This window comes from Diachasmimorpha longicaudata, chromosome 15 (genome assembly GCF_034640455.1).
Source record: "Diachasmimorpha longicaudata isolate KC_UGA_2023 chromosome 15, iyDiaLong2, whole genome shotgun sequence".
NCBI classification, from domain to species: Eukaryota; Metazoa; Arthropoda; class Insecta; order Hymenoptera; family Braconidae; genus Diachasmimorpha; species Diachasmimorpha longicaudata.
The window spans coordinates 5,286,630-5,312,345 of record NC_087239.1 but is presented as its reverse complement, the minus strand read 5'-3'; the positions used below and the strand labels follow the sequence as shown (position 1 = coordinate 5,312,345).

The following is a 25,716-nucleotide window of genomic DNA, read 5'->3' as shown; positions in this document are numbered from 1 at the left end:
GCGACCGCCAACGCCGGAGGTCATCAAGATGCTGAGATCCGAAAATCGGTAATGAGCTCCGAAAAAAAATTAGAATTATTAAAATAACATTCGATAAATGTGAAAAAAAATATTTTGTTACTAAAAACAATTCAATATGATGTAACACTCGAGGAAGTGTCCGCTGACGATACCTTCAGGCATCATCTCCTGGTTTCAGGATGGGAACACCTGTCAGGAAGTCCCCGGAATCGAAATCCTCCAGTCGACTGGGGAAACGTCACTCCCCAACGCAGCGACAGCCCAATAATTAAAAAACAATCCCCTTAACAATATTTTTTGGGGCCTCGGGGACTCGGAGCTGATCTTCGATTTTCCCGCCGTCACCAGGGAACCGCAGCGCAGTCCGATCGGGGTTTGTTCGTGACGCCGCCTCGGGGTCGCCTGACCTTCGAGCTCTCTCAACTCCCAACTCGAATCTATCGATCTATCCTGTTGCTGTTGGCCTAACCAATCAGGAATGCCTCCAGAGTCAATAACACATTTATAACATGATATTGTACTTTTCATAAACTTCGATAGTAGATAATAAAGTGCGTGTGCAAAAATTAAGCGATACAACTCCACGTGTCCAGTGAGTGAGTATCGAAATCAAGAGGGAAGAATAGAATACTTCCAACCATGCAACTGATTTCCAGAACAGCCAAGGTATTCCAAAGACCAGAGTGTAAAACTATGGATTTATAATTTATACAAATTGTTTGTTCTAATAAATGTTCGAACTGATTATTAATGAAATTCACCCACTAATTATTTCAGAAGTTTTTGGGTAGGGCTTACAGTACTGGCAGACAACAGAATGAGGTTGTCATTGTCAGTGCCACCAGGACACCGATTGGATCATTCCTTGGCTCGTTATCGTCAGTATCTGCTACGAAATTAGGAGCTGTTGCCATTCAGGTAAAAATTAATTTATTAATCGAAGTCAATAAAATATTATTACGGTGGTAATCAGAAATTTTATTGCCATATTGCTGATATTGTTTGACATTTCACTTTAATCCACATAAAATAATTGAAGCCATCGTAACCCCATTTCGATGTTCCTTCTATTTCAGATCGTACCACGACACTCGATTTGTGTTCTTCACTGATGATTTGTGTTCTAGGGAGCTATTGAGCGTGCTGGCATTGCCAAGGACAACATCAATGAAGTCTACATCGGGAACGTCTGTCAAGCGGGGCTGGGACAGGCACCCGCCAGACAAGCAACAATATTTGCTGGTAAATTTTCGTACTAACAACTAATCTGATTAGTCCAGGGTAATATCGAAATGGTCGTTTATAGGGCTTCCAAAATCCACGATCTGCACAACAATCAATAAAGTATGTGCCAGTGGCATGAAGAGCATCATGCTGGCCTCCCAGTCTCTTCGATGTGGCGACCAAAATGTGATCATTGCTGGTGGTATGGAGTCCATGTCCAACGTTCCGTACTACATGAGACGTGGGGTCACACCTTACGGAGGTGTAAACCTCGAGGTAATCCTCAAGAACTATTTTTGTCAATTTGAAATGTCGCTTTCGAAGAGATCATTTTTTTGGAATCGTGTAACTTTTCCTCAGGATAATTTATCCATTTCAGGATGGAATTGTCTTTGACGGTTTGACTGATGTCTACAACAAATTCCACATGGGCAACTGCGCCGAGAACACCGCGAAGAAGCACCAAATAACGCGAGACGAACAGGATGAATTCGCCCTGAGCAGTTACAAACGTAGCGCAGCTGCTTGGGAGAGCGGAGCTTTCCAGGATGAAATAATTCCTGTGAATGTTCCTCAGAAAAAAGGGAAGCCTGATCTAGTCGTCTCTGAGGACGAGGAGTACAAAAGAGTGAATTTCGAGAAATTCAAGGGCCTGAAAACTGTGTTTCAGGTATATCCACGTAATAAGCAATCATTTTCCAGAAATATTATAAGCAAATAAGGGTCTTGGTGCTCTTGGTGGTAGTGAGCCTTCCAGGGGGTTAGAAAAATAATATAATTTTGATATAATTTGTTATCCAAATTTCCAGAAGGAAAATGGAACTGTTACTGCGGGCAACGCATCTACCCTGAATGATGGAGCTGCTGCTTTGATTCTTACAACAGCTGATGTTGCTCAGAGAATGAATCTCAAACCATTGGCTAGAGTTGTTGGCTTCCAGGATGCCGAGACCGATCCTATCGATTTTCCTATTGCTCCAGCACTTGCCATTCCCACTGTACGTGAGAGAAATTATTACGATTGAAAATTTTTAATTACGTTTTAAATATTGAATCAGAGCTTTTCATATAAATTTCCATTCCACAGGAAAAAAATCATAAATCCATAAATGTCATATCTCGTTTTTTTGCAGCTCCTGAAAAAAACTCAAGTTAATAAAAATGACGTAGCAATGTGGGAAATCAATGAAGCCTTCAGCGTCGTAGTCGTCGCAAACCAAAAGATTCTCGACCTAGACCCCAACAAAGTCAATATTCACGGTGGTGCGGTCTCTCTCGGGCATCCTATCGGGTGAATATAATTAATTATTTACTGAAGAGACAACAAATTCAACTGGACGAGTGAAATTTTATTTTTAGCTTTTATCATTGATCTAGAATTGTAATTATTTCATTGTCATTTGACCTTAATTTCATTATAATTTAAGTTTAATTCTATTTTTTAATACAGTATGTCAGGAGCGAGAATTGTTGTACACCTGGTGCACGCCCTGAAGCCTGGACAGAAGGGAATCGCCGCGATCTGCAACGGTGGCGGTGGGGCCTCCTCCATAATGATCGAGAAATTGTAAGTTTCTGATTGTAAATCATCAGACTGTTGAACATATTGAAAGTTAATCAAAATAATCATGTTACTTTTTTACGTTATGTTTTGGAAAAATTTTTTTACGACATTTCGAGATTGTTGTAAACTTTTATACTTTTATGACGAAATAAAAAATATTTTTCAATCGCAAGGTCTACAGATTTGTAATTGCATCAACTCCTTTTTGATCTGACAAAGAAAAAGTAAAAATAAAACGACAATTTGAAAATTCTATCAAAAATTCCCGAAGAGAATAAATTACCTAAAAAAATCCAATTCGATCGAATATAGACTTAATAGTGTAATATCGCAATTATCGGAAAAAAATCGCTGAATGAACAACCAAGACGTCTTTGGCCGCAAAACCCACAGATCGCATCCAGTCTCATCGCCACCAAGGTTGACCCTCTTCACAAAAAATCCCTGTCCACTCTGCGACGTCATGAAAGAAACCCTGAAATCTCAATTTCCCGGACGCTACCAGCTAGACCAGATCGACATCACCTCCCCAGGAAACGAGGTTTACCATAATCTCTATAAATACGAAATACCAGTGGTCTTTCTGGAAGGCCAGTACCTGTGCAAGCATCGATTGGACGTTCACCACCTGCAGAGGCGACTGGAGGAGATCGAGAACAGATGCTGAATCCCTTGCATTGAGCCCTTCAATTTTTATAATAAAATTCACCTACAACAATATATTTTTCCTGTCTAAATTAATTTCGTCCAGAACCAATAATGAATTGAAATCCAATAAAGTTCTCAGCACCAGAAATCGAGCGAATCCCCTGTGGATCCCTCCGCACCACTCCCAACCCCTGGACCTCCTCCCAAGACCCTGCGTCATCCCATCATCTCCAAAAAAAGGTCTGTCCCATCCCATCTACAGGTAGCATTAAAAAAAATTATTCCCATCTCCCCACGAGCCTCTGCGACCCCCTCTTCATCCACATCGAAGAAAGACCAACCCCGTGCTCCCCCCAGGTGTCCAACAGAGACAGAGGACGCGTGCACACGCGTAGAATCCCCAATTCAAGGACATAGAAATGTCCGCGATGCTGAAGGAGGTGAAGAGAGACCAGCCGAAGACCAAGTCGACGCCAATGTACGAGATACAGGTCCGTGCAGGTTCGGTTTATACAGTGCAAACGCTGTTTCTTCTTTCTCCTCTTCGTGCACCCCCCACCGGCGTAAACCCCATAGTCCCACTACACACGAGTCGTTTCGCCATGCACTGGTGTGTGGTGGCTCTCTCTCTCTCTCTCTCTCTTTCCCGCTTTCCCCAGACCGTCTCTCCAACACAACATTAATCCAAAGCCACGGTATACAACGGACATCTCTGTCTCATTCCTGCACCCACTTTTCCGTCCTTGTTCTGTTCCACCGTTCGTCGTACCCTAGGCCACCACTGTACGTGACTCGGTGAATGCACGCGTTCAAAAGTGCCCAGGCTGTCGTTATTCTTCGGTAGAGAATATCCAAAATTGGGGTTTCCTCACGGTTTTTCGATTGTGTACATGATAGCCATGATTTTTGCGACATTGTTCGAGTGCTGGTGGTTTATTGATGACACCTTCCGCCAAGTTTCGAGGAGAATGAGGTGAACACAGTGGGGTCTAAGACTGAGTGAATGTTTTACCTGCTCTATGGAGAGTCTTCAGGCAACAAGATGAGAAGAATGGACGGTTTTTAAGTGACATTAAGGATTTTTTTGTGAAGTTTGGATGTCAGTGGTTGGGTTATCTGTCGGTCTGCATAATATTGGTGACTTTGACAATGTCATCGAGGTGGTGGTAGTTAATTAGGGACACACTTCGAGGAATTTTGATGATAATGTGACGAATTAAGACATGGACTCGAGGTAAGAGGACGAGGAATTCTTTAAATGATAATGATGATGAGTTTTTTTTAATCTGAAGTCTCGATGGCGTCTGTTGAGTTGAACACGTCAATTCTTGTGTCGTTTTAAGTACAATGTTTCGATAATTCGGATTTCCTCACGATTTTTTATTGTGTACATAATATCGAAGGTTTTGATAACATCTTCGAGGCATTTGTGGTTAATTAACGATGCAGGCCGTGGAATTCCGACGACCATCAGGTCGATCCATCGAGTTTTGGGACTTTGGGAGTGTACTTTGATGCGACCAAACGAGGAGAATCAAATTCTTTGAATGAAAAATTGTTTATATGGTGACGACAAAGTGAAACATTTCGAGTTTTAGTTGGACGTATCAATTGACAGGAATTAATTCCCTCGTTTACTAGTGAGTTGACTTTGTGGTGTGAGTGAAGTGAATTGGAAACAAAAAAAATCGCCACTGGATCCAGAAAGGGTCTGAAGATGTGGAGGGACACCTGCGGCTGGAGGTCAACAATTCCAAACTAAACAATCCTACGAGGATTGACTGGTGGATATTGCCAAGGTAGTTATCCCTTTATTTACAATCGTCTGTTGTGTATTTGGGCAGTGAAAAAGTTATAAATCGTTTTTATTTATGAGCGATAATGATAAGTTGTAACGGTGATGGGGGGACACCAGATAAACCGTAATCTAGGTTGACCTAAAGGCCTTTAATGCTCGTTTTAATCCATATTTTCCGAGCTTTGTGGGTATCTTCAGATGAGAATAAGGTGTTAATGGCCCCGGTGGGGTCGACAAAAGGTTGCCCCACAGGAACCATGAACCAACACACCTGAAATTGAAATTTCACACTTCAATGGTACCTCACGTCATTCGCTCCCAAGAATCGAGCTATATTTTCGTGAATATCTCCTAACTCGTGGGAGATAACGAAATTTTGGTTATAACTTTTTTTGTGGATTAGGAAATTCCCCACAAAAAATCTATTAACAAAAATTCCACTATCTGGCTTCATTCCCGCGATACGCCCCAAAAACGCTCCTAATTGAAATACAAGATGGATTCAGTCTTCAAGACTAGAGTGGACTTTTATTTCTCTGCATTTTTTTTTCTTTTCTTTCAATTTCAACAAGTCACAGTGAACTCCAGTATCTCCTCTCCTGCAATTGGATTCTCCGTACTGTGTGCAGAGAGCAGATATGTCGGGTCAATCAGGATGAAGTGTGTGGCGAGAGATGAAGAAAGAGAATAAAAAATGATTCCCAAGTTTTAATACATCGCATTGTCGTGTTTGTCAATCAAGGTGAGGGACTTTCCTGCATTTTTTAATGCCGCAGGCAATAAATATTGAAGAAAAAACGTGAGACATTCATCAGGAAGAGGAACTTCGTCTTTTCTCAGATGTTATTTTCCTTTTCACGTGCGGCTCTTCTGAAGACACCGTGGAAGTCTTATCACCAGCTCGTGCGAGACTCGATGTTGACTAAAATTCGTGCGTCAATCCATCAAAAAGAACGTAAACAATAATTAACAGATTAATGAGGAGGAAAGACCAATTTGTTTAATCCCATCGATAATTTTTTCTTTTTCTCTGAGCCACTCCCCTCGTCTGCTGTTGTTCAACGTGACATTTAATTAAATTCGTTACATAAAAAAACCAGAGATTCCCATTCCACATATTTATTTATTCATTTTAACATAACATTCCTCGTACAGAAACTTTACTCGGTTTGCAGCCTAGTTCACACGACGTAAAATAATTGTTATCATCAGTCGTTGATACGACAGTAGAAATTTCACGGACTACGTTACATGCGAATATAATTCCATTTACTACGGGTTGAAACCATGAGTCACTCTGAGCCCATGAAAAAATCAATGTTGCGGCTAGCGCTTGTTACATTCTACATGTACCCTACACCATGTAAATGTCTCGGCTAAAACTCTTCATTCCCCATCCTGACAAAAATAATCTACACTAAGAGCGCAATTTTTCCCAACAAAATTCCCTCCCCCCGCCGACGTAAAGGAAAAAATTCTCTCTAGTCACATAAATGGGTACCGCAATGATTAGATATGAGACAATAACTCCGGACACTCAGCGGTTGATACCTGTTCTGAGTGAATCATAAGAGAAATATTTGTATTACTGGTTTCTGGAGATCCGGTTGCTTGGCCCCATGAAATGACAGCACTTCCCATTACCCAGGGTGGAATATTATTCAACGATATATTCAGGATTGTCGTGGTGAATAAGACAGACGAAGGGAAAGGGGACTTCCCCTGGCGCGATTGTCCACTAGAAGAGAGTGAGTGTGAATTGGTTAATCGATGACTCACCCAGTCAGGGTCTGTGGTATTGTACATGAGACATGTTAAAATTTATTCTATTTAATTATGAGGAATTACCTGGAGTTGAATACAGTGGAAATAATTGTTTGAGTTCCAGCGGATAATTCATCATTAACATAATGACTGACTCATTAGTGCATTGTATTAATGGACATTATTGCCTTATTTAAAATAAATAAACAATGACGATCCTAGGTGAAGCACAGGGAATCAATATAATGCAATAATTATTTGGTGAAATCGATTATGCTTCATGGAAAAGAGCAAAGGGGGACGCGGTAAAATTCAGGTCAAGTAATGAGTAAATAATGAGGCGAGCCAGCATTTTTAATTCACAATGGCCCATGAAATTCAAATTGCTGATGGAGAAATGCAATGGGAGTCACTGAGAATGAATCTGGTCTAAGATTACTTCATAGTGACCGACTTCTTAGCGTCTAAAATCGTCATGAAGATAAAAGGAGAAGAAACAACAAAAAGAGGGCAGCGTAAATACAGCGACCAGCCAAATGACTCGCTGAGGCATTTCTATCAGGTCGTTTATTCCAATGCAGAGCGATTGGTATACGTTTCCCGGTGGGTGTGCACGTGTGTAGAAATAGATGGGAACATCTATGAGGCTTTTTCGAACCAGAATATTAGAGGAGCATCAACTTGAATAGAATAAGATAGGGGTCCATAACACTTGCCGGAAGATTAAAAGTTCGATGCACTCTGACGATGAGTTTTTGATAAAAATATATAGATATTTGGGGACAGCTGGTGCTGGAGGTGGTGATGGATCCGCAGGACAGGTGATGTCCTTTGACGTTGGGTGATAAAACAATTTTTTAAAATATTTTCTATGACAAAGTCTAGTCGATGCACTTCTGCAGTACCTTTCTGTATCAGACTCGTCACCAGTTTGTTCAAATTAATTAATGTCAGTGATAATTAATGTTCCTTTTCAGCTCCGTTGTAATAACAATGATTTTTTCTTAATGACTCTGAAGTTCATGTGTATCGTGATCATCTCCCACACCGCATGGTCACAAAAAAATTATCGATAAGATGTTAATGGTTACTAAGTGCGGTTGATTGTTGGATCTGTCAATATACAGTGGATTAGTCTTGTCTGCCTGAGCCCGTAGGGCCCCAAACTCCAATAGAATCACATTTTTCTTGAATTATTTTTAATTAATACACCTCTATTCCGGTGTAGAGTTCAAGTTCACCGCTGACGTTCCCTAATTAAAACATTTGTGCTTCGAATCGTAAATATTTAGGGGATTCCCCTCGCTCTTTTCCTCATGTCTGTGGTGCTTAGAAGGATTTGGCAATCAGCTCACAATTTTGGTAAGAGAATCCTCATAAAACCACTTTAATTTTTATATATATATTTAATTTGTTTAAAAATCGATCAATTGCGCGATTGCTTTCATGGTGAGGGTCCTGACGAAGGGAAAAATGTCCCCCAATTCCTACTTTAGAAATTTGTTAGAAACAAAATGAAGAACTTTCCACTTGTCTTCGTATCAACGATCGAAGGAATCCACTCACCCCGAGTGATCTCCGGAGAATAATTCAGAACCTAATCAGGATATAGACCACCATTCCTCCCGGCGCATCAGTATTTTCATCCTCATGTTGATCGTGCCCAACGGTACTTCCACCGTACTCCTGAAAATAAGGACCGCACCTATAAACCTTTCGTGATGCGATCTCTATCCTGGTCACCGGGTCGCTGTAACACTTAGTAAAGTCATGGGGCTGTATGTGGAACGGTTGGATCGTATACTAGAATATCGCTGCCAGGGGAAACTTCGACTGATCTTTTCTCTCACGTTTTCCATCTCGATAAAATGCCATTTTTTTTTGTATTGAATTTTTCTCGTCCGGGTAAATTATACTCCAGAGTGAATCCCATTCCCATTTATCTTCGAAGATGATTTATATCCGCAGTACTTTGGTTTCTCACAGAGAGAACGCAATTTTACTATTATCAAACGATATTTTTAAATTATTAAACTGATAGTGAGTCTTCATTATTGTTGTAACGTCGATAATGGAATTGGTTCTGTAGGAAATAAAAGGTATATGTTAATTATAATTAAAAAAGTTGTTAGGATCCCATTAATTCCAATGGGTAGATGAAGTTCGCAAAGAAATAATCCTCAAGATTGATGGATTCTTGATGCATTCCTCACTTTCTGTTGCAGTTGTCAACCTGAATCGCAAGATGGCAAACGTTCCAGACGACGAGGACTTGATTGACCTCGAGGGGGGCGTCAACGTCTCCAGGGCGTCGATTCACGACGCAACTGCTGACGAGCAGGAGCACCTCCTGGATGTCTGTCCACCAAAGTTGGAGCAGAAGCTGTCGCTGACACGCGAGCACAAGCTGGTGCGTGAGTACTGTGACAATGGAGACATATTGGTGACACTGGGGCACGATCAGGTGGTGCCAACGAGGAAGAGAATCGACGTGGTGTCATCGGAGACCATCAAGAGGGTTCGGGATATCACGAAGAACCTCGAGCCCGTGATGAATTCGGATTCTGGGGGTCTTGAAGGCGATCAGCTGGACAGTCCCAACTCGTTTTTGCCAGGAGAAGAGGCTGATGATGCGATGGTCGAAGCGCAAGTCATCAGTGCTTTCGATTTTTTGGCGGAATTGGATGACAACGAGGAGGATATCGAGGGGGGAACCAAAGAGGTCAATGACGAGGAGTTTGGGAGTGAAAGGAGACGATTGAACCCCTATCCCTTGGAGCCCACGTGTTTTATTAAAAATCCGAATGGAAGTTTTCACGATGTTGATGTTTGTAATAAAGAGTTGGACTGCAGTGAGGAGAGACCAGTTGTGGAGGACAGGGGACTCGATTTTTCTACGGAATTCGATAATCTGGGATATGACGTGTCTCCACCATCGAAAAAACCAAGGTTCGATTTTTCAGGGACTGATCGGCCGAAGTCCGTAAATTTTGGAGGTGACGAGGAGAGTGGGAGAAGGAAAATACAGAGGATGGAGAGGAAGTCCTGGAGTGCTGGTGGCAGGGAGGAGGATGATTGTTTATTTGAGAGGTCCAACAGCTGGCGGGACAATTACTCCTGTCAACCGTCTACTTCGGGAATTGCCAGCTCGTCGAATTGGTGAGTTTATTTCAAATTAATAGTTTCAGAGGTAATTTTCATTGATCAATTATTGAGGTTAATTAGTGGAGGTTTTCTTACAATGAATATTTAATTCTGAAGAATATTTTCATTATGCTAAAGTATTCAAATCAAATGTCGTCAAGGTTTCCGCGTGGGTTTCTTCAGTTATCCACAATTCAGTGATTTTTATTGTTTCTCTGAGCGTGTTTGGTTTATTAAATAAATAAATTCAGTGGTGAAAAAATCCGAGTATTCCGGGGCGATGGGTACGCTGGAGATGGTACCGTTGATTCCTAGAATGTGGAAAAAATGTTTTTTTATTATTGAATGTTACTACATTCCGCTGGTAATGTATGCCGAGTTTTTCAAGTCAAGGATCATAAAATCCGAGTGTACATAACTATTCGCGGGTTTAGGTTTTTTCAGCCAATACCGTAAGACTAACGGATATCAAAATAATCGTAATGAATCGGGATGAAGAGCTCCGCATAATTTATCATACCCTTGCAAATTTGTTTGCGATTTAGAAGACGAAATTTTTTTTATTGTCTACGTCAATTGAAATTTAATTGTCATTTTTCTCGCCGAAATTGTTTTTCCGTTCCCTGGACATCTGAAAATTAATGAATAAATGAAAAAAAAATGAAAATTCCGAGCTAAATGAAAATATAAACTACACTCTCCTGCTTTCAATAATAATTTCTGTGCCAGTGCATATTTTTCCGGCTTAAAAAATCCAGAATAAAGATTAGAATTTGAAATTAGAATAACAGAGTTGAACGTGCGTGCCACCTGGACGATAACTCCCCCCAGCACCAGCCAAGGTGCTTTCCCCACTCGACCATTGGCACGTGGTCAATAGCGTAAAAAGCTATTAGCATCAACCCTGGCTGTATTTAGATTCAAATACACGCAACCGGAAGTGGAAGTACGCACTGAAACATCGCGGATATCACCTTAGGCACGCGCACCCAGTGCCTCAGGATCTCAGGGGTTGAGTGGGGGATTTTGTATGAGTACACGTGGGCGGAAACGATTTTCAAAATTTATGAATTCCTCTGGAATGTTTTCGCGCGATGAAAAACTACTTCATTTAAATCTCATCAGGAGCCACATTAATTTGAATCTAACTTCCATAATTTTAACTTTCAGCCGAACGCAGAAGCCCTCAGCCTCGTCCTCGGAGTGCTCCGAAGTGGATTGGTCCTGGGTGGAGGAGCTGGAGCACTATCGCTCCCACCCTTCCTCAAAATCCTCGTCATCGCACCTGCCACCCCCGAGCCCAACCCCCTCATCAACTGATCCCCCGTGTAATCTCATACCCGGTGTAAATCACCAGACAGTGGAGCCGACAAGCGAAGAGAACGTTTGTTTGGAGGGACAGCAATCGCTTGTGCGCATGCGTTCCCCAAGCGACTACAGTCCTCTCCCAAATGGCAGTGTCGCGATGTCCGTCGAGACGACGGCCAAGTCCTCACCGGCCAGTGCAGCAAATCCACCGCGCGATGACACATCGATGACAACAATAACCACGACAATTGACGATGAATCGTCCCATCATGATGATTACGACAGTTCAATTGGCCGTAATATTCAAAATTCACCCGCCAATTCGTGGGTGCGCGCGTCAATGCGAAGACTCAGGCATCTCAGGCTTCCGGAGGCTGATAGAGCCAGAAGACCACCACCACAATCAATCAACAATGATTCGACAATTGAATCATCTGTGGTAATATCAGCACCAAATTCCCTGCCGGATATTGCACTTATTGCACCGGAAATACTGGCTGCACAGACCAATGGCAGTGCTGGAGGTGTGCTGAGACCATCGAGTGCTCCGGTTGTGAGGAACTCGGCACCAGGGGCTGTTACACCCAGGAGAGGACGCCGGAATACTAGGTCTAGAGATTCGATAAGTGGGGAGGGGAACAGGAGGCAGAGTGCTAGTGGAGCTTCCTCAAGGGACGTTTCGATTAATAGTGGTAGTGCTAGTGCTTCCGTTAGTCCGATTTCTAGGTCTCCGCAGCATCAGAACTCCACCAGTTCCGGCAGAAGGTAAGAGATCTGGTGAATTTTATTTTATTTTTATTGTTCTATGAATGAGATATTTTGCAAAATCTAATCTCTGCTGAGATTTTCACTCTATAACGATCGTATGTCGCCCAGTTTCTCCGCCTTTTCAACTATTAGACGCAGAGCGGTGGCGTAGCATTCAGTGACTTGAATGCCTGACGACAAAGGTCTTGACAGTGGCCACAAAACGTTACCCGAACGAATTAAATTGTAATCATTCAGAAGGACAACAACGTGGGAGGAATTCATTTCTATTAAGTTAGAAACTCATACATAGATCCGCACCCAGATTAACGGTTTATTTAAACTCGTTATCTTGATAAAAAAAAGCCTCGTAATCATCTGGTGTTCAGCTCAAGTGGATTCTATACCATTCGCAAAGCAATCGATAAGGATTCCGTGCACGTGTGCGAATATTATTTCTTTCTTGTTATTCTTGAAGTCCATTTATTTTCGTTCGTTGATAGCCTACGATGGGACAATGCTGGACATACATTGAACATATTTTTAATATAATTTTTTTCCAGGATAACCAGCTCAGGCACTGCGAACTGGCCCCCTTTGCCCTTTTATGGGTCTTCACATATAAATATTATTCTTGGAGTCTACATGTGGGCGGTATTTTTTTTTATAATGATTTCGGCAATTATATCACCAGCGTCTCTCCTTTCTTGACTTCACGATCACCACCCGATGCCCTTGGAATTCCCTCGACACCGCAAAAACGAAATTCAATTCGTGAATCGAATTAGCGAGAGCGTTTCGGGGAATTAATTACTGTCATACCGTTAGGAGTTTTTTTAATCGATTCTGAAAGGGAGCGATGGCGTAACGATATCCGAGGAACGAATGTAAAAATCCAGGGGAATTACTATACCGTAATTAAACACTCCCCGTGGGCAAGTGAAAAATGTTCAGAAAACGCATCTGAATTTTTTTTCGTTCATTCTCGGTGTGAATTTCATTCTGATAATTCGAATGATATAATAAAATTTTAAATAACAATAGCTTCAAGTGCTTGAGATAACGGTACGTCCTCGAGGTTACGCATCACAACGATGAACCGAGCAAATCTAGGACATTTCTTTGTTCTTCATTTCCTCCATTCTCCCTCTGTACTTCCAACGCGAGTGATTTTTTTTCTGTTTAATTTGAGAAGACCATCACAAGGAAGAGGCTCCTGGTGGGCTCCTTGGACTCTCTCATTTTTTCAATGTTATTATTATATGGAAAAAATCATATCGGCGTCCTTGGATGCGTTTAATCTCTCGATATATCTCATTTCCTCTTTCTGTCGGCGACTTTTTGCGCACGTGAATGAACCACCAAATTTCACGCTCACTGAACTTGATGAGGTTCTTCGAAAATTCTTTGTCAGGGTGATCTATAATGAAAGGGGCTGGTATCACGAGACATTTGGGTGGATGAGGAAAAATCACGGTATTTCCGGTTTTCCATTTTTAACGCTTCGTGGGATTAATTGGATTATATTTAATTTATGGATGGCTGTCGATATAGCTGCTATTTTCTCCTCATATTTATAAACCTTTCGTTATCAGTTAAAACTGAAATGAAAGCGAGTGTAGGCTGAAAGATAGCGAATACGTGAATTTAATTAATGATAATGTTAAAACACCTGTCACCCAATTCCCCTCGAGTTTGACTATAATTTCCATTTAATACCTCTGAATATCAATTAATTCCTGACAATTAATTGATTAATATTTATAACTGTGTGGAATTTGAATTTCGAGAATCTCGATAATTAAATTCCTAAAACCCTTAGTCCCTTCATTACCTAGTTACCACACCCAAATAATTCCACAACCCCCGAAAATTCGATACTTTCACCTGAGAAACCGGCTTCAACCACGAAAGCCCTCCCCGTGGACTGGCAGTCTCATAAAATATACATTTAAAAAATCCCCAATCAGCGGTGGGTTGCGTGGTTAACTGGAGAACGGAAGGCATTCATGGTCAGGGTGAGATGGCCGAGTGTGATTTCAATGCTGGACTATCACGAAGGGTCAAATTAAATCTGCCAGCCGCCTCCCCGTCCGATAATACCTCCGTAGCCTCGCTTCAGTGACGCCCGTCAGCCAACACCAGGTCCCCCCCCCTGCATGTACGTCGATGGCATTAGCGTGTCGACGCTCCAATTGACGGTGTATAGATCCCAGGACTCCCTGACTATTGATTATCCTGCTGCCGCTGGCCAATTCAACTGGACATCACCACCACAGTCTCGGATAAATAAAAATTCGTATTTACTGTACGACTTGGCGGTTGTAACGGTGAAAAATCAGGAGCGTAGAACCGCTGGAAAGTGCAACCGATACACCAGTTTCACGATTAAGTGGAGAAGACGTTGATGGAGTTTGAAAAATTCATCTGTCAGCAGGTTTTCCCCTGGAAACTGATCCTGAGCTGTTATTGCAGGTTCATCCGTGTCGAACGGGCGCGGAAATAGTTCCAGCTGGTGTTTCCTGGCCTGCGATACACCCGGAACAATACCGGTTTATCACTGCGCATCAACTTCGAGGAGTACTGGCTGTTAATGGGTACTCTAGACTCGGCTTTACCAGATTACATTTTTTTTATTTAACCAGGGTATTGTCGTAGCGTGGGAAGAGCTAGTGGGCCTTCCGCATGTTGTGGGGAATGAGCTTTGATGCAATTTTATGAGACGTTTTTTAATAGAAATTTTCTAGAGAAATTTCAATTTCTCGGAGGAATAAGTAGGAAAATCCAAACTTCCAATTTTCTCTCCACACTCTGAGGGGAAACACAGGTATTATGTGCACCGGAAGCCGACTTTAACAGCTGTTCGTTAAAACCAGGTGAGAGTCGGCAACTCCTGGTGCATATGGTGTATGTCATTTTTATTCTATCCCCGTTGTTCATCGACTTCACCGTGAGGGATAACGAGATATTATTGTTGGATATAATTCTCTATTTTGTATCAATCTTTCTTCGAAGTTTATTATCCTTGATAATCCTTTTATAATTCTTCTGAATATTTGTCTCCCTGAATACGTGAGTCCCGGATGATCGAAAATTGTCGGAGACATCGACTTTCCCCCCTATTGTTCATTGTTCAATGGATCTCCCGTAAAACGCATCCACTTGGTTTTGTTGCACGTCCTCTTCTCCCCCTGTGGGTTGAGGATACCTCTGATTGTGTGATCACGAGTGCGTGGCTCCGGTTCGTCTTCCTACGCGTTTGCAATGGCACCGCATCCATGTGCAATCCAACTCGCCTGTTACTTCTATCAGGTTTACGCACACCAGGAGTCTCACCGTGTTGCTTCATTCCTTTATTTCCAAGTGGGAATCAAACTCGTTGTCAAACGCGAATGTCAGGATGTCAGATAAAAAATGGAACGATGATTTTTATTAAAGTGACTGGAGACTTAATTAAGTATTTTTTTATCGAATCGACAAAAGAACATGTGGGCGTTTGATTACGCACGTAAATTCATTAGTTAATAATTTAATTAATGTGCTGACGATTAAATAAAAGTAGAAACGTAACGACTAGTGTGTACATGTCAGGAAAAAAATCAACTCGCGTGTGGTTTAATTGCACGTTATGACATTTCTCTTCCTCATTATTAGAAATGAATATGTACTGCGTAATGTTTTGTTCTTGCACAGGTAACAGTTGCTGACGGAAGGGTCTTGACCCAGATGTATATCAGGATAATAAGCTGAAGAAAGAGACATTCTCGTGGAAAATACCCTATGTTACCTACGGGATTTGCGAAATTTTCGACGAGTTCAGGAAACAATGATCGAAAGGCACTCCAGACAATGTTCTTTACCTCGTTAGTTTTGTTCTGCTGGGTTACGCTCTGATCGAACACTTGAGGATGTCGCAAAGTGAAGGCTTCAAGGAAAATTATATTCGCAGTTGAATGCAAAGAGAATGGCATTTGTGCATTTTTACACGAGCTTTTAATCCTAAAATTATCAGGAGATGATTTTGTGTGTTTTTCCTCCCGTGGAGATGATCTGCTCCGATCAATGACCTCAAAAATCTCTCAGTCACGGGTGAAATTAAATCGCGGAAGTCGGTTCTTCGCTCGGCCTCGCTTCGAATTAAACACCGACGACGGCTCATATTCGTGTCTGGATCGTTTGAAGGACGAGGATCATGAAAATTGTAATGGAAACTTGATTGGCTTGATCAACTTGAACACAAGTCGACACTGTACCTTCTCCCCCCTTCCCTCACGTCCTGATCTAGAGTCTAGATCATTCAGATCGTTACGGTTATTTAATTAATGTCGGTGATTTTTTTGTCCCTCCGTAATTGACCGATTAATCATATTCACTCAGTCGTTCTTTTATTATTTTAATAGTCACAGGAGAATTCGAAGAACTCTAAGTAATTCAATCCCCTAATTTTTACTTGAATAATTCATTAAAAAATAGTGTACCCTCGCTCTTAAGGGAAAATTAATATTTAATGTTTCTTTAACTTTAACTGCAACGTGACATCCCTCTCTCCATTAATTCAACTTGTTCATGAATATCAATAACACCTACACCACCCACCAATCAATGGTTTTTTCTCGACGATGAATGAGCCAAAGTTCTCCGTGGAATTATGAATATTTTATGAATGACACAGTTGATGGACTATTGACGCAGTTTACCAGTTAGGTGAGCTGCAGCACTCGGTTGAGAACAATAATAGTTAGATAATTATATCGATTCTCGTGGGGGACAAAGAGTGGACGATGTTGCCTTGGGGCACTACATCCAGCGCCTGTAACCAGATTATTACAGACGATTTAATTGTTGTGTCTCCCATCCCTTCCAGATACGTCCGCTGACGTCACAAATAATATAAAATAATATGCGAGTGTATAGTGGATCTCTGAAGGAGCGGAAAAACTGTGTACTGCAGCTTTAAACTGGCACTTTCGTGCAAATGCTCTCGTTGAAGATGATGCATCGATCAAGTGCCACAACACCTTGACACCGAGCACTTGCAACGGTGCAGTAGAATGCACCCAAGCGCCAGTTTATCCCTCTGACTCATCTGCTCGCCTGATACCTCCGCTGCAACAATGATGCACAAAGCGCTGCACATGCTACCTCACTCCATTCTCGCGTATCGCCTACAAAAAAAAATGAAAAGAAATTTTGAATAAAAATTAGCCCTTTGGGGGGCGGAACGGAGGATGAAATGACAGTCAGACAATTTTTTAGTTCACGTTTTGTTGGAATAATTAGAGTTGGAAAGTTTATTTTGGTGATAAAATTGATCTTCGCCCCTCGTTTCGTCTCGTGGAGGTCTAATTTGTGCGCTTTGTCCCTCTTTCACTTTCCGGATATCATCCGGATTTGATAATCAATTTTTCCTTTGATCGAAGGGTTTTTTTTTTAAAGAACAAGAAGTGAATTAAATTTTTTTTTCCGCACAGAAAAGAATATTTTATTCAACTGGATATTTTTTTTTATTACAGAAACATAAATTGTCGGTAATCAGAGAAATTCAACGATATATCTTTTTTCGACATAAACAACCATTGTTTCGACCCCCTCGACATTATCGCACGTTCGATGGACTCTTCCTCGATACTCTCGAATTTAATCTTATCGTTCTGATAGACCTTTAACACAAATAACTCAATCTCGCAGACTTCAATTTTTTCCGCAAATTGCAGATCGCGACAAACAAATCATTTAACAAATTAATGAAAAAATGGCTTCATTAATTATTAAATAGAATGACTTTCTCCCTAGATATCCAAGATTTCCGGGCCCTTCACAAGTGGACAATCGTCTCTTTCCTGTCAGCTGTGACTACTTCCCAGGATGCCTGCTCCAATTCCCCGGGCCCTTCCCTTCCACAAAACACAACTGCCTCCAAAAACATCTAGTCGTCGATGAAGATATAAACCAAGTGTCACGTGACTCGTTGGACTTACAGTTACACTGCAAGTTCATACTCGGCATACGTGGTTAGACAGTCAAGGCCCAGAAGGCCATTCTTCCAGGAGGTATACGCGCTTTAAATCGAGCCAGTCAAGTTGAGTCCGTGGACACGCGTTGTGTCTCCACAAGTGACCCAGTCACTCGATTAAAATCAATCAAAAATACCCTGACAGTCGTATCAATCGAAATTGTCGATTATCGAGTGATTTTATTTTTTAGAAAACTGGAGGTCTCATCTGATTCCGCGGTATTGCACTGCAGGGAGGTCTATCATTCGCCGAGTGTGTCAAGGGCAAGTGCAGTTACGGATTACGATGGAAATGAAAAATTAGAATCCGAGTCGAATAACGGAATCGCGAGCTGTGCAGCGGTTGCATTTATCGTTGCATTTAATTTTAGTTAAAGTGGAAAATATTTAATGGATTTTTCATTGTCAGAATTAGAGGAAAATTGGTTACGATGATTGTTAAGTTGATGGGACAATGATTAGGGGGTTTTGAAGATTAGTTATAATCCGGAGAAGGTGATAAACATCACCTAGTAAATATTTTCACAGCGAAAATTATAAACATAAGAGAGAAAGTGGAGTTAACTCGTGCGGTTTTCAAGTGTTTAATAAAAAAACGATGAATTAGTGAGTCGATATGTGCCTGAACTGCGTGGGAATATTCAATCGATAAAGCTTACTTCGTCATCAACTCACCTACGAAATGTTGATCATGACAACAAAAGTGGAATAACAAATCCTCATGTTTTTTCACGTAAATTCGGGCTCAATTAGTCAGACACGAGTGATTTTTTTTCACTCGTCCTCGTCTCGCTGGTGAAATGGTGGGGGTGGAAATTCGATGAACTGATTGAGGGGTTGTACTCGGTTATACTTGGCGGGGAAAATTCTATGGGGATAGGGTACCTTTCGGAGATAAGAGAGCGAAGATGCGCTCGGGAAATTGAGGTATCAGGACACTCGAGCCAGTGAAGAGGGAGTTTATTGGTTTTTCCAGACTCCTTGGCGCGTCAATAACATCGTCAGGATGAACCACGATTCCATAGTGTGCAGAGAATATTTTTACTACAGCCAGCGGAGACTGCGCTTCGATAGGTACACCTCCTGCACCCAGACATTTTTTAGAAAAGATTTTAATTTTATTTCTTCTGTTTTTTCGCGTAAAAAATTATTAATTAGTGGGAATGAAGTATTTTACTGTTAATCGATCGTTCATCACCTCGGAGATGAAATCGTCCACCGGTGCATGGGAAATTCTGTGACTTAAGAGCGAGAACGCAAGTCCTCTCGCTTTCTCATTTGTTCCTGCGCAATTAACAGAGTAACTTTAACTTCTAAGACTCATTATTTTTTATTAAATTCACAAATGTAAAGCACAAAAAATCCGGCGTTTCGTAACGAATAAACTCCAGCAATTGCCGATTATAGGTCTCGAGTCTCATTATGGTTAGTCCCTTGAATACCTAATTAGATAGACCCAAGGAGAGTCTGACCCATTGGAAAAATCCCTCTCAAAGTTGTCCGCGCGAAAGCCTTCGATTAATCACAGACCACACGTTCATCCAACTTACGAAGGTCGAGATATCGTTCGAAATCAAATGGACATGTGATAAAGCCGAGTGATTAAATCTGAAGAGATAAAAACGCCTCACAATCACTTCCTCGTGTTACCTCACAGTTCTGATCGTGAACGAACGATAATTCATCTGCTAATTTCGGTCTTTACGCAACCAATTATGCCCCCTCCCCCCGGCAGGTAAAGTCCCATTCGGCCGATTAAATTTTAGTTAATGATTCCCTCAGGTGCACCGAGGAAAAAAAATATTCGTTAAAAATTACGGAACGAGTCGTTAAATTTTTTAGCTCGAAAAGGTAATTTTTAAGACATGTCCCGTTGGAGATCGATCGAAATTCATAAATTAGTCTTGATTTAATGGTATTGCCGAACGGAAGTGAACGACCAAATCTGAGAATTGATGAATCGGCCTCTTTGCGGAGGGACACGTGACAGTGGGTGTAGTGGAGTACAGCTTGGAGTAGGTGAACCGTGATGGTACTAAGGACAAGTCGAGCTCGGGTTTATTATTCGAACCTGGAAGGCGCGACGTCCAACTTCCGGGACGCCCGCATACCTTCTCGTTCTCCTTCTGTCCCGGTTTTTGCTCATTATTTTTTATCTAATAGGGGTGGTCGGCTGAACGAACGTTGTCTCTATACACTCGTTTAAATTAATAAACATTTTTAAAAATGGATTTTTCCCCGAGGAAAATAAATCGAACAATATATCCCAGCCCTTGGGAGAGAATAAACAATCAATTTCGGTTTTACAACTGAACAATTTATCATCGAATATGGTGATTATGATGGTTTATCGTGGTATACCCCTTGGATCAACCGACATAACACAATATTACGTAATGGAAGGGACAGAACCCAGTGGTATACTTGTTTTTCACGTCCCATCGATTGCTCTGCCATTCGAGTTTGTAGTCACATACCTGGTGGCTTGACTACTCGAGCGTAATCGATCGTGAGAAACCCCCTGGGCAGGAAAGAACAGCGCTGAAATTGACAAGTTGAATGAAACACCGAAGACAACATCCACTAGACCATTTTATTTGTTTTTATGTCGATTTTTTAAAAATAGAGGGAAATTTTCCAGTGGAATGCAGCTGAATAATTCACGAATTGTCCTCGTGCATAATTTGTCCATTTTATCAATTTTCAATTACCGAGTGCAATTTCATGTTGATGGAGGAATGAATTTTTTTATGCATCAGAACCTGCGAGAGACAGAGGCAGTCGGACAGGGAAACAGAACGAAGTGACGAGGAAGATGAAGAGGAAAATCCACTGGGGAAATGGCCTCACGCCTTGAGCCCAGCCCTGGCTTGTTTAGGATGTACACTTGGTCTCTTCAACATCAGTAGGTTCGCAATACTCAGTGTTCAATTCGGTGGTAAGTCTGTGAATTGTCTCCAGAATTATTTTATTGCATAATTGAGAGGGACACGATTTTATTTATAATTAATGAACGTGAGAGAGAATAAATTTGCATAATTCCATCATTCTTGGGATGTAATGAGCCCTTCCCCATTTCAGCAAACTTCATCGTACAATTTTTGGTCCTGTCCCTCGTCCTGGGAATCCCCTTGTTAACTTTACAAGTATGTCTGGGCCAGCGTTTGGCCGCGGGTGCTGTCGACATGTGGAGAATATCGCCGATTTTTCACGGAGTTGGGATAGCCCTGCTCATCGCCCATGCCTTCATCGGTATTTACAGTATTATAGGGATATCCTGGATGTTCGTCTACTTCAGGTAAATTTCCTCCGAAAAGAAAACCTCTCAAAAGCCCTCTTTTTTACTCACTCCCTGTCCTCATCTTTCCAGAGACTCTTTCATCACGAAACAAGACAGATATCGATGGGCTGAACCCTTCGACCTGTACAGAGAAGACGCTAAACCGGTGAACACATCAGTACCTTTTAAACTTCAGGAGACTGTGCCTGACTACTTCAGCGGTGTAGTCTTGCAGAGGCACCACCTCAACGAACCAAATCCCAGTGTTGTTACTTTGAAGTTTCAAGTCGCCTTTAATTTAGCTGTTGTCTGGATGATCGTGTTCGTATCGTTGAGCAAAGGTACTGGGGAAATGATGTATTATTTTTTGAGTGAAGCCAGTCCTGGTTTTTCGTAAATATTCAAAAATCTGGAAGTAATAAAAACATTTTCCCGGACATTTTTTTTTTCTCTACAAAAATTAGAATTTAGTGAATATAATAAATCTAGTGGAGTTATTTATTGATCTTTTCATGCAGGTTTAAGGTCATATGGAAAAGTTGTCTACGTTTTCACGCTCGTACCAGTATTTGGCACTCTCGTTTTGTGCACCAAGTTGTTGGGCTTGACCCCAGCTGGCACCATTCATCAACTCTTCCCAGCGACTGTGTGGAATGAATTTTTTATCAACAACAGGTCCTGGGTTGCGGCTTCGTCAGAGGTTTTTCTGACTTGGGGACTGCTTGGAGCTGCTGCAATGCAGGTATTCATCATTTCCCGAGACATTCCCAGGCCTTGATGTTTAAATGAGAAAATTGAAAAGCTAAAATCGCATTATCACTTCATTATTTTATTAAAATTTAAAAATAATGATAATGATAAATATATATCTATCAATTTTTCTTTAATTTTAGATTGCCGCACACAATAAACACAAACACCTCCTCCAACGTGACACAAGTCTCGTGATAGTCCTGACCCTCGTAGTCCTTCTGTTATCAGCATTTCTAGCAAATACATGTGTACAAATACTCAGATATCACGGCTACATCTATACAACAAGTACCTTTGGTAAATAAAGATAATTAAAAAATATTACAACAAAAAATAATCAATCGTTCACGTACTATTGATTATTTGTTATTTCAATGATTATTGTGAAGATGCAATTTATGAGAATTACACAGTCATATTTGAATGATTTATTCACAGAGAGGATATCAGGGTATATATTTATGCGCCCAGTGAACCAGCCAGCTCCCTCGGGATACGGTAACACACCCGAGAGATTTATGTCTCACGCCTCATTTTTACTCGGTCAGCGTGCGATTAGACCTGGGGCTGATCTCAGCCTAGAATCCGGGTATCAGGCACTTCGACTATCCACCGAGCTCGTTCCTGCGACACTTGCTGTCCTGGGGACTGAGCAAGTTTCACCTTTTTGGGCTGTTTTATTTTATTTCATCCTTATTCTCTTTGGAATCGCTCAACAGGTGTGTACGCCTTCTTTTTATTGCAAATATTCGTTCACTTTAATCGTGTGAAAGAGCCAGCGTTGGGTATTTAAATATAAGAAAGTGTAAAAAAAAATTCTTCACTTGTGGAAAACTTTAGAAAGTCAGCTATCGTTTTATTAAATTGTTTAATGCTCGACAGCTAGCAATATGGCACTGTGTAATAACTGGCATAATGGCAATCAACACCAAAATGATGAAATTGTGGGAGACGACCATTACCTTCTTCAGCTGTGCCTGTGCGTACATTCTGGGGCTCCCGATGGCGACGGAGGTAAGGAAAATCCTTAAAGAAGCCAGTGAATGGTTTTTCATTATCGATCCATTTCGCCTAGGTTAAACTTCAACTGAGCGTAATATTGTAATATAAACAATATGATTATTTTTAAAAATTGTATCCATTCACCAACTCCTCCAATAACTCATTTTTCATATCTATTCGTTGAATTCAATCCTATTGAATCAGCCACAGGCCTAAACACACAAATAGCCGCCAAATATTTACCTAATGACACCGATCCTCACGTTATCTTATCACCCCCACCTTCCTGACCCACAAATCCTATCAAGTCCCTTATCATAATCACGCTATCTCCTCCCATCCCACATTCCGGAAGATCGTCCACCAGTGCGCCCGTATCATCGCGTGTTCCCGAAATAAATCTCGTCAACCGGTCGTATACCCATCCCCTGAAAAATAAACCCTTCTCGGAGCAATAAAAACTCGCGAATTCGGGGAATAAACATTCAATACTCCCCGGTTGCTACAACAAAATGAGTGACTCTCGGAAATTCCCTTCCTACTCAGTCCCCTGTTACTTCTGCAACGATTCGTTCGAGGAAAAGCTCTTCCAGGCGCATATCCAGCTTTGCGGAGCTGTTCTCCAGGAGTGCTCCCTCAAATGTGGCGCTTACATTCCCAGAAGGAGTCTCAGATCCCATGAGAGACAGTGTTCAAGGCAACATCCCGTGGATCGCGCCAGTTTGCCTCGCAATTTTCGTCTGGAAACACCAGAGGAGTCCCAGTACCGCGAGAAAGTACTCGCCCTGCTGAACGTTCTCAGGACAACAGTGAGAGAAGCCGAGTCCGAGAGACGCCAGATAATGGTGGACGTAGCAATTGTGAAGTCTAGGCTCACGACAATTGAGGACATTGCCAAGTCCGTCCACTCGGACTTCTCCATGGAGTCAAGCAACTCCAGGAAAATCATCTCCTCACTCGACCAAAGAATGAAGATTTTGGATCGCGATGTGCTGCAGGTGGAGGGTCGCACCCGGGCGAGTTTCGAAGCTGTGAGCAATAGATTGGACGCGGTACAAGCGAGTGCAGTAGATCAGAGAGAAAGAACGTTGGAAATTATGTCTGATCACGAGGAGGAGATTAAGGAGCTGAAGCAATTTATCGCCAAGGAGAGCGTTCTCATCGGAGACGTGTGGGACGAGCACAAGAAGAGGCTGAACGACTTGAAGCTGGAGCTGGAGATGAGGTGCAGAGCTGGTGAGCAATTGGTTGGGCGACACGAGGTACTGTCGGGGAAGCTGGAGGGATTGGTGGAGGAGCTGCAGAGGCATGGGGAGAGCTTCGGGAAGCAGGAGAGGATGATTAAGACTTTGAAGCATCAGATGAAGGACGTGATAAAGTGCGTTGATGATTTGTTTTTGGAGAATAAGGGAGAGTCGAGGTGTTGTGATCATTGCGATTGTCGGCTCTCCAGTGGGGCAGGCAGGGGAAGACTCCTGTGGAGAATCGATGGGTACAAGGAGAGGATGACAGCTGCTAAGGAGAACGACGTTATTCTGTTTAGTCCAGTGTTTTTTAGCAGAGAGTATGGATATGCCTTGAGAATGAAGCTGTACTTGAACGGCAGAGACAGGTGGAGAGATCGTAATGTTATCGGGTGTCTGCAAGTAGTGGAGGGACCCTGGGACCCCCTGCTGGATTGGCCCTGCGTTATCAGGGCCAGTGTTACGTTGAGGGACCAGGATAATCCCGCGAATAACGTCAGGAAAATTGTGAAGACTAGAGCGAGTTCTAAGGGGGATGAGGCCGGTGGGGAACAGGACTCGGTGATCGATATGTTCATTCCGCACACGGTTCTCACAAGATATGATGGATACACGAGGAATAATGTCATTTTTATTGATATTCAAATCACGGAGATGAGGGAGAGCTTGTCTTCATCGTCGTTAATTGCTTAAGTCCTTAGAGATGGGGTTAATGAAGGTGAGATAGGTGAACTTTTGGTGTTCAAGGGAGACAGGGAAATGTACAAAAAAAAGTTATGGAAAAAATTTCCTAGCGCCTTCAAAATCCGAGTTATTTCTTCACAAGTCAGTTGAGAGTTCAGTTGACTTTTCTCTTTTAAGGCTTCACGACAATTTGAAGTCAACAACGAGGGATTAATTAATTCAACGGGATCGTATCGATTATTTATGTTTCAGTTCGGTATTTATGTCGTTTATTACTTGGACTACACCGTCGGTGGGGCCTGGTGGATTATGGTTCTGTACCTCGTACAAGTTGGTGCGGTGTTCGCTGTCAGGGGGAGACCGCATACTGGAGAAGCTGTCGTGGCTGAATTGTTTCCACCAACTGGACGATGCTTGAGACACTGGGCGGGTCCTCTTCTCTCTTTCACATGGAACGTCATCCTTCCAGTCACTCTCATGGTGATTACCTTGATTTATAGGAAATAAGATTCTGGGACTCGT

The 25,716-nt window shown here is 41.9% G+C and overlaps 2 protein-coding genes across 6 annotated transcripts in view; both read left to right on the top strand.

Moving 5' to 3' along the window:
• Positions 1-456: 456 nt before the first annotated feature.
• On the top strand, positions 457-3,546 carry LOC135169672 (acetyl-CoA acetyltransferase, mitochondrial). 3 transcript variants are annotated; one of them, XM_064134870.1, is made up of 9 exons: positions 457-687; positions 802-939; positions 1,149-1,263; positions 1,328-1,521; positions 1,625-1,915; positions 2,055-2,243; positions 2,379-2,536; positions 2,696-2,812; positions 3,203-3,546. In XM_064134870.1, the coding sequence occupies exons 1-9, from the start codon at positions 661-663 to the stop codon at positions 3,474-3,476; spliced, it is 1,503 nt and encodes a 500-aa protein (XP_063990940.1). In that variant the 5' UTR covers positions 457-660; the 3' UTR covers positions 3,477-3,546. The 3 variants fall into 3 exon arrangements, with proteins under 3 accessions (XP_063990940.1, XP_063990939.1, XP_063990941.1); XM_064134869.1 differs by having other exon boundaries at positions 799-939; XM_064134871.1 differs by lacking the exon at positions 3,203-3,546 and having other exon boundaries at positions 459-687; positions 799-939; positions 2,696-2,981.
• Positions 3,547-4,231: 685 nt separating this feature from the next.
• Positions 4,232-25,716, top strand: part of LOC135169501 (sodium-dependent transporter bedraggled) — a 23,539-nt gene continuing 2,054 nt past the window's right edge. The window contains exons 1-11 of one of the 3 annotated variants that reach the window (XM_064134562.1): positions 4,232-5,256; positions 9,245-10,178; positions 11,334-12,236; positions 20,991-21,169; positions 21,313-21,529; positions 21,602-21,852; positions 22,030-22,253; positions 22,405-22,561; positions 22,703-22,983; positions 23,147-23,278; positions 25,447-25,674. In XM_064134562.1, coding sequence (XP_063990632.1) covers positions 9,265-10,178; positions 11,334-12,236; positions 20,991-21,169; positions 21,313-21,529; positions 21,602-21,852; positions 22,030-22,253; positions 22,405-22,561; positions 22,703-22,983; positions 23,147-23,278; positions 25,447-25,674 — 3,486 coding nt within the window. In that variant the 5' untranslated portion in view covers positions 4,232-5,256; positions 9,245-9,264. Of the gene's footprint in view, positions 5,257-8,229; positions 8,382-9,244; positions 10,179-11,333; positions 12,237-20,990; positions 21,170-21,312; positions 21,530-21,601; positions 21,853-22,029; positions 22,254-22,404; positions 22,562-22,702; positions 22,984-23,146; positions 23,279-25,446; positions 25,675-25,716 lie in introns of those variants that run through there. The other 2 variants (XM_064134560.1, XM_064134561.1) reach the window with 2 other exon arrangements.

Coding starts and splice junctions, on each gene's coding strand:
- LOC135169672 (XM_064134869.1), top strand. CDS start 661: ATGCAACTGATTTCCAGAACAGCCAAG. Junction 1,916..2,054: donor GCCTGAAAACTGTGTTTCAG/GTATATCCACGT, acceptor CCAAATTTCCAG/AAGGAAAATGGAACTGTTAC. Junction 2,537..2,695: donor TCTCTCGGGCATCCTATCGG/GTGAATATAATT, acceptor TTTTTAATACAG/TATGTCAGGAGCGAGAATTG.